The sequence below is a fragment of the Nansenia antarctica genome (assembly GCF_963989245.1).
Source record: "Nansenia antarctica genome assembly, chromosome: 2".
Classification (NCBI taxonomy): domain Eukaryota; kingdom Metazoa; phylum Chordata; class Actinopteri; order Argentiniformes; family Microstomatidae; genus Nansenia; species Nansenia antarctica.
In genome coordinates, this window is record NC_137675.1 from 12,015,022 (window position 1) to 12,023,954 (window position 8,933).

General features: G+C 50.3%; 1 protein-coding gene across 1 annotated transcript; it reads left to right on the top strand.

Moving 5' to 3' along the window:
* Positions 1 to 2,479: 2,479 nt before the first annotated feature.
* On the top strand, positions 2,480 to 8,551 carry LOC308151313 (kelch repeat and BTB domain-containing protein 8-like; the record flags this gene model as incomplete). The annotated part of the gene is made up of 4 exons (XM_080524160.1): positions 2,480 to 2,627; positions 4,053 to 4,131; positions 6,338 to 6,565; positions 7,150 to 8,551. 4 exons carry the CDS (start codon positions 2,480 to 2,482, stop codon positions 8,549 to 8,551), a joined length of 1,857 nt encoding a protein of 618 aa, XP_080380286.1.
* Positions 8,552 to 8,933: the final 382 nt, after the last annotated feature.

The window sequence follows — 8,933 nt, forward strand, 5'->3', positions numbered from 1 at the left end:
ATTGAACTGCCAGGCCCAAGACACCGCGGAAAGCCTTCCACAATGTATGGAAGACATTTTAATATCTTATCAATTTAACATATGAATGTGTTAATATCTCACGTGCTGCAATTATGTTATTGAGTTAATCTTGCTTTAAACGGTGTGTGCACTGTCATTGAACTAGCTGTGTTAGCGTTAGCATTTCGTTAGCTTAGTTGCTATTCATTAGAGCTTTCGTCATTGACGGCTGGTATACGGTCATTAAATATAGGTCATATATTACATATAGGTCATTAAACATAACTAGTTATGTATGTTATAGGTAAAACAGTTCGTCAAGTGGACTTATTAGGTAGTTGGACAATTCGGACTCTTTCCAATTAGATGCTAGCTAAGGGTCAACGTGTTAGCGTTAGCATTTCGTTAGCTTAGTTGCTATTCATTAGAGCTTTCGTCATTGACGGCTGGTATACGGTCATTAAACATAACTAGTTATGTATGTTATAGGTAAAACAGTTCGTCAAGTGGACTTATTCGGTAGTTGGACAATTCGGACTCTTTCCAATTAGATGCTAGCTAAGGGTCAATCGTCCGCATTCGGAAAACGCGCTATAATTGATTGTAAGCTACCAAGCTATCACATCTAGCTAGTTATGTATAAAATATATTCCAAATGCTGCACTATGACAATAATGTAGCCGTGAAACCAATCTACATTCTACAGCTATTCAACCCCCCATGAACCCTGACCCCCAGGTGGGCTGTCCGCCATGTCCATTATCAGTACACGCGGTGGACATGTTTTGCGTAGGGGGGGAGGGGGGTTACAGTGATGAACTGTTAATCAGTATTTAGCCTGTATGGTTATGTATGTGTGTGTGTATATATATATATAGGGTTCGACAATATCGATTTACTGTATATGCCGGTATGTTTTTCTGGCAGTTGCGCGTTGTAAAAACTCAAGTCAAACTCTGCTGTGTAGTATTCGACAGAGATGTAGAAACGTAGATGACTCATGAAGATGTTATAGCTAGCTATCTACAATTTATCATCAAAATAATGAACAGCAAGCTAGATCCAAAACTAGTGCCGGTGGAGAAGGGCAAGTGTGACATTGGACAGACTACCAAAGCAGAAAAATAAAGTATCTGGTTTTTCAAATGGCGTCTTTGGCAGTCAACGTTACTAATTTATAAGACGCCAAATGGCGTCTTTGGCAGTCAATGAGTTAATAATCCTTATACACATCAATTACCCGATTTTTTCCGCGTGCAGCTCAAAACAACGACTATTGATAATTGAGGGTGCCTGTGTGTCCTCGAGTTATAACACTTCTTTTTGGAGCTGGTTCACAGTAGTCATCAGTGTTTCCTCCAGGAATTTTTACAATGGTGGCGGGTAGCGTTGACCGCGCGTAATTTCAGCCAAAACTCGAGGATGGCCCAAAAAAATAAAATGTTTTCCCGTACTTCTCCTGTGTGTCTCTTATTGTCTGTGTCTGCATGTTTTTCCAGCATGTAATTCCGTTGTCAATAAAAAATTCGTCTCCCCTTCTTTTCATTATCATTATGGAGGCTTTATGGTTGTTGTAACTATTATGGGAAGCGGTTGACACAGTAGCCGCTTTTCGTGTACGCTGCAGTGGATCCCTTCACAACGCAGAAGAAAGAGGAGAGAGAAAACATTGTCAATGTGCAGGGAAGAATCATGTATCAGCAGGGTTCAACAGTAACGCTTGCCTGGGGCAAGTAAAAAAATTCGCCGGGTTTGTTTGCGCGAGCCCGAAGACGCTGCTGGATCCTGGATCTGTTTACCTGTGTGCAGGAAGAAAAACAGACGGAGCAGGCGCCAGACCAGACTAGATGATTGTGGAGTGAAGAGATTATTAAAGCGTACGCGATGCGACGGGTGATCGACAAGCACGTACACTTTCATAATATCTTCACTCCACGATCATCTAGTCTGGTCTGGCGCCTGCTCCGTGTTCTTCCTGCACACCGATGCACAGATCCAGGATCCAGCACCGTCGTCGCGCATATTGTAACATTTGAAGTAGTTTGTAGACTACACGCAGCCTGGATGTATTCGACCAGTCACAAAACAGTTTTGCAAGCGCGTCGCTTCGCGCTTGTGGGTGTGTCTAGCGATGTGAAGGTCTGAAAAGCGGCCTAAATTTTTTTTTTTTTTTTTTGAGAAATCTGAATGGTGGCGGAGGAAATTCCATCGTGGCGGTCCGCCACGATGAAATGCATGTAGAGGAAACACTGGTCATGATCTGTCTGTCTCTGTGTCTCTGTCTCTCTCCCTGTCTGTCAATGTCTCTCTCCCCCCCCCCCTCTCTCTCCCCCCCCCCTCTCTCTCTCCCCCCCCTCTCTCTCTCTCTTTCCCCCCCCCCCCCTCTTTCCCCCCCCCCTCTCTTTTCTTCTCCCCCCTCTCTTTCTCTCCCCCCCTCCCTCTTTCTCTCCCCTCCCCCCCCCCTCTCTCTCTCTCTCAGATGAGCTCCGTGCGGGGGAGAACAGTGACGTGGAGGCCACAGCCCTGGCAGGATGGGGACGGCGGGGAGCCCCTCTCTGACAGCGATTCAGAGGAGGAGGACTTCCCAGATGACAGCACCACCCCGCTGGGGGACTACGTCACACACGGTGAGATGCCGGATAGTGAGTTGGACTGGTGGTCGGTCGGAAGGTTGTGAGTTAAAATCCCGCCTGAAACAGAATAGAATAGAATAGAATAGACTTTATTGTCCTTGTACAGTTGCCTATACAATGAAATTGTAGTGGTTCTTCTGAAGGTGCAAAAACAGAAAGACATATTCACAAACATATACACATAACATATCACAAATATTACACACTAGACAAATTAAAAAGCGAAAATGCTATAAAACAAGCTAAGAGACAATGAGGTCCGTGGTGTCAAGTGCAAATAAAGACAACAATCTTAAGAAAATAAAAACAACTATAAAAGCAAGCTAAAAGACATGAGGTCAGTGGCGTTATAATAATACTGTAAAAAGATATAAATGTTAGATAGAAAACCGTTTTCTTCGATTGAAAACAAGAATAATTTGAGAATGGTAGAAGGAAGGTAGCTTTAGCAGCAGACAAAGAGGATGAGAAGTTGGAAAAGAGGGAGGGATGAAAGGTTAAAGGTCATCACCAGGAAAGCCAGTTTTTCTCCATTTCTTCTCAGCTGAATGTGAAATGTCGCTGCCTGTTTATAAGATTACAGAGACTCAGACAGCGACAAGGAATGGAGAGAGATGGTCGACAGAGCTGCCCTGAAGTTAGTGGACAAAAACAGTTTTTTTTGCTGAGGATACAAAGTGATAGAACTGCTTCTAATGAAGCTATGTACACCACTAAAGGTAGGGTATAAAGGTAGGGTTTGGGGAGGGTAAGGTTAAGCTGGTCCTATATCAGTGTATGTGGGCAACTTCACCCTGTAGCATAAGGTGGAGGGGAATGTCCAATGTCTCTGTCTCCCTCCCCCCCTCTCTCTTCCCCTCTCTCTTCCTCTATTTCTCTCCCTCCCTCTTTCTCTCTCCCTCTTTCTCTCTCTCCCTCCCTCTCTTTCTCTCTCCCTCCCTCCCTGCAACATAATTATGCTTTAAACACGAAGCGTGTAGTGTTAACTAAATGTTATTTATCATATGGTCTCATTCAATTATTACTAATTGATCATGGCCATTTAGCACATTTAAAGCTTAAACGTTTTAGGGGCACTTAGGTGGCGTAGCGGGTTAAGCGTTGACCATGTAACCGCAGGGTCCCTGGTTCGATTCCGGCCGGGGACATATCCTGCATGTCATCCCTCCTCTCTCTCTCACCCATCCTTCCTGTCTAAATCTCTACTGTATCTGTCAATAAAATGAAAATATGAGTGGGACTGCCCCACTCAGGAAAAGAAAAAAAAACGTTAAAGCTTAAACGTTTTAAAGTTCAAATGTATTTATTTATTTATTGTATTCCAACCTCTATCTGCCTTGACTCAGACTTCCTGTCTCTGACTTCCTGACTCAGACTTCCTGTCTCTATCTGCCTTGACTTCCTGTCTCTCTTCCTCAGGGTTGAAGCAGCTCCTGGACGCTCAGCAGCTGTGTGACGTGACGCTGCTGGTGGAGGGGAAGAGGCTGATGTGTCACAGGTAGGCTAACGACTACCATGATATACGCACGGCTAAATGGAATGTTGACACATCTTTTCATATTACAGCTAGGGAGTGTATATATAACGTCACTCTGCTTCGCAGAGTGCCTAACCACCCCACTAGCTGTGCCGATATCCACGACATACCACGCCTTCTGGTTCCATAACGCTTAAATCTCTCATATCTTCTAGTAGAACCACTGTGCAGAGCAGACCTCCAACGGTGCACATTATCAGGCAGAAAGGAATGTCACACAAATTCTAATAGGCTCATGACTCATCTCTTCTTCTTTTTTTCTGAGTGGGGCAGTCCCACTCATATTTTTCATTTTATTGGACAGATACAGTGAAGACAGACAGGAAAGTAAGGAGAGGAAGGGAGAGAGAGAGAGGGCATGGGCCGGATTCTAACCCATGCCGACATGGGCATATGTGTGCACTGTAGACCGTGGTGCTAGACCACTGGACCACCCCAGGCCATGGTGCTAGACCACTGGACCACCCCAGGCCATGGTGCTAGACCACTGGACCACCCCAGGCCATGGTGCTAGACCACTAGATCACCCCAGGCCATGGTGCTAGACCACTGGACCACCCCAGGCCATGGTGCTAGACCACTGGACCACCCCAGGCCATGGTGCTAGACCACTGGACCACCCCAGGCCATGGTGCTAGACCACTGGACCACCCCAGGCCATGGTGCTAGACCACTGGACCACCCCAGGCCATGGTGCTAGACCACTGGACCACCCCAGGCCATGGTGCTAGACCACTGGACCACCCCAGGCCATGGTGCTAGACCACTGGATCACCCCAGGCCATGGTGCTAGACCACTGGACCACCCCAGGCCATGGTGCTAGACCACTGGATCACCCCAGGCCATGGTGCTAGACCACTGGACCACCCCAGGCCATGGTGCTAGACCACTGGACCCCACCAGGCCATGGTGCTAGACCACTGGACCACCCCAGGCCATGGTGCTAGACCACTGGACCACCCCAGGCCATGGTGCTAGACCACTAGATCACCCCAGGCCATGGTGCTAGACCACTGGACCACCCCAGGCCATGGTGCTAGACCACTGGACCACCCCAGGCCATGGTGCTAGACCACTGGACCACCCCAGGCCATGGTGCTAGACCACTGGACCACCCCAGGCCTCCTCTCATATTTTCTAGTAGAACCACTGTGCAGAGCAGACCTCCAACAGTGCACATTATCAGGCACAAAGGAATGTCACACATATTCCTACTAAAGATAGGCTTGAATACTGTCTCACTTGAATGGATGCGTTGGTGTACTCGATCACTAAAATAGTACATGACATTTTAAAATACCACAATTAGTGGTGTGAACTGACAAAAAACCTGACAAAGATGCAACTGTAAGTATTTGTGCTGTTCGAGGCTGGCAGCCCGGCCCGGCATGTGGTGATTAGGTTTTCTAGCATTAATCTCTGTTATATAATTGGTTGATGACAACAAGCATTGTGATTGGCCAAGAGCTGTTAGAAGCTGTGATTTAATAACAATAATGTCATGGTTAAATCACATAATCTGATATTTCTATGCCGCAGTAGAGTTGTGTATCAGGTTTATTAGGAACACCAGTACATCTTGTTATTCATTCAGATGGTGTGGGGAATGTTTTCTTGGCACACTTTGGGCCTGTTAATACCAATCAATCATCGTTTGAATGCCACAGCCTATTTGAATATTGTTGCTGCTTTTCAAAATCACATCAGGATAAGATAGTATGAAGCTATTTTGCAGAGAGTTTTCTCTCTCTCACCCATCCTTCTTGTCATATCTCTACTGTCTCTATCCTCCTCTTTCTCTCTCACCCATCCTTCCTGTCACATCTCTACTGTCTCTATCCTCCTCTCTCTCTCTCTCTCTTTCACCCACCCTTCCTGTCATATCTCTACTGTCTCTATCCTCCTCTCTCTCTCTCACCCATCCTTCCTTTCACATCTCTACTGTCTCTATCCTCCTCTCTCTCTCTCTCCCTCTCTCTCTCACCCATCCTTCCTTCCTGTCACATCTCTACTGTCTCTATCCTCCTCTCTCTCTCTCTCTCTCTCTCTCTCTTTTTCACCCATCCTTCCTGTCACATCTCTACTGTCTCTATCACAATTTAAAAAATGAGATAAAATAAAAAGCCCCATATCAATCACAATAATGATTTTCCCATCTCCTTTCAGAGTCCTGTTGGCAGCGGTGAGCCCGTACTTCCGGGCCATGTTCACCAGCCCCCTGGTGGAGTCCCGCCTCAATGAGATCCGATTGGAGGAGGTGACCCCGTCCGTCATGGAGACCGTCATCCAGTTCGTCTACACCGGGGAGGCGGGGCTCTGCCTGGACACGGCAGAGGACCTGTTCGTGGCGGCCAATCGGCTTCAAGTGATGCCTCTCCAGGACCGTTGCTCTAGGTAACCGTAGTCATAGTTACTGGGTTGCGTTGGGTTACTGGGTTGCGTAACCTATTGTATATGTGACACGTGACTCTAATGCTTTGGTCCTCATCGGGACATCGAAGTTCGGTGTTAGCAGGTTCACAAAACAAGCTGTGTTAGTTGACTAGCAATGTGTCGTTGATTTTCAACAACGTGTAAATGTCTTCACATTTTTCAAAACAAAAGTCTGATCATTACATCGGATCCCGACATGAGGACCAAAGCATTAGAACGTGTCATGAATTGGAATTTCTCCAAAATACAGTTGGCACTTAGGAAATAATTTAGCTGTTAGAAGACTTATTTACAAAACCCCCCCAAAAAGTGAAGTGAAGAACAGATAATCTAAATCACTTTATTTTCTGAGTGGGGGCAGTCCCACTCATATTTTTCTTTTTATTATGATAGAGATAGTGCAGATATGACAGGAAGGATGGGTGAGAGAGAGAGAAGGGATGACATGCAGGATATGTCCACGGCCGGAATCGAACCGGGAACCCTGCGGTTACCCCAACTAAGCACCCCATCTAAATCACTTTCTGTGTGTGTGTCTGTTCCAGGTTCCTGTTTGAACACCTCTCTGTGGACAACTGCCTGGGCATGTACTCCCTGGCCCGCTCCCACCACGACCAGCTGCTCCTCCGGGCCTCCCTGCGCCTGGTGGCCCAACACTTCCCCCGCGTGGCCCGGCAGAAGGACTTCCTCCTGCTGGACCCGGGCACCCTGGGAAGCCTGCTGGGGTCCGACCGCCTGGGCGTGGGCTCGGAGGGGGAGGTCTACGACGCTGCGCGCCGCTGGGCCGAACACCGGCCTCTAGAGCGCTACGCCCACATGCCGGCCCTCCTCCACCACCTCCGCCCGGGCCTGCTGTCTTCGGAGGAGAGCCGGCGTCTCTCCCAGGAGCTGGGCCCCGCGGGGGCGGTGGGCGGGGAGGGTCTCGGGGGTCCGCTGAGGCCCAGGGAGGGGATGTTCGAGAAGAAGATCGTCTGCGTGGACCTGAAGCACAGAGAGGACGAGTCTCTGACGGAGAGGGAGGTGGATTGCTTCGACCCGCGCACGGGGACGTGGGAGAAGCTGGCGGCCCTGGGGTCCCTGCAGTGCCGGGGGTGCACGGCGGTCGGGGGGCGCCTCTTCGTGGCCGGCGGGATCCTCCGGGGGGGGTCGGTGTCGTCGCTGGTGCACGAGTACGACGCCGTGCTGGACCGCTGGCTCGAGCGGCCGTCCATGGCTCAGCCCCGGGCCATGCTGGGGCTGCTGGGGTGCGGGGAGTCCCTCTACGCCCTGGGCGGCTGCAACCGGGCGGCGCTGCTGGACACGTGCGAGACCCTGGACCTGGCCTCGCTGCGCTGGAGCCCCGGACCGCGCTTGCCCTTACCGCTGCGCTCCTTCGCCTGCGCCGCCCTGCGCGGACGCCTCTACCTGCTCGGCGGGACCACGCTGGAGCAGAACCGCGCCGTGGTGCACTCGGGCGTGCTGGTCTACCACACGGCCACCGAGTCCTGGAGCCGCGTGCGCTCGGGCGCCACGTGCCTGGCGGGCGGCGTGGCGGTGCGGGGAGGGGTCTGCGCGTTCGGGGGCTACATGAGGGACGCCACAAATTTCATAGACGGGAACTACACGCATCTGGAGCCGTTGGACGCCACCGGGCGGGTGCTGTTCTTGGGGCGGGGGAGGGGGTGGGGGGGGGGCGTGTTCCCGGGGCTCCCCAAGCGGATCGCGGCCGGGGGGGTGGCCCGGTGGAACAAGACGATCTACGTTCTGGGCGGGGAGGACGGCTCGCGGTTCTTCAAGAGCATATACTGCTGGAAGCCCGGCTGGAGTGGCTGGGTGCAGAGGCGGGAAAAACTGCCGGAGAGGGGGGGGGTCAGCCAGTTTGGATGTGCCACTCTTAAGTTCCCCAAGAAGCACATCCTGTCACGACTGAGACTGGCCCGGGAGGACTGTAAACCTGAGGAGGAATGAGGATGAGGACGCGTAGCCTCGCCTGCTGCGGAACGAACTAAACGACCCGTTAGGATTTCAACCACCCCACCCCGTAGGCCCTGAGGAGGTGCTGTCTGTCACACACTCACTGTCATATAGGGTGCGTTCATAAATACGCCCTGTGCTCTCTGTCCGTTCGGAAATTAACTGATTTCAGTTTAAGAACCAGAGCAGATTTCCAGAGCGTATTTACGAACGCACCCATAGTCAACCACCTCACCTCCACAACCACATGACCTCCACAACCACCTCACCTCCACAACCACCTGACCTCCACAACCATTTCACCCCACAACCACCTCACCTCCACAACCACCTCACCTCCACAACCATTTCACCCCACAACCACCCTGTCCGTCCC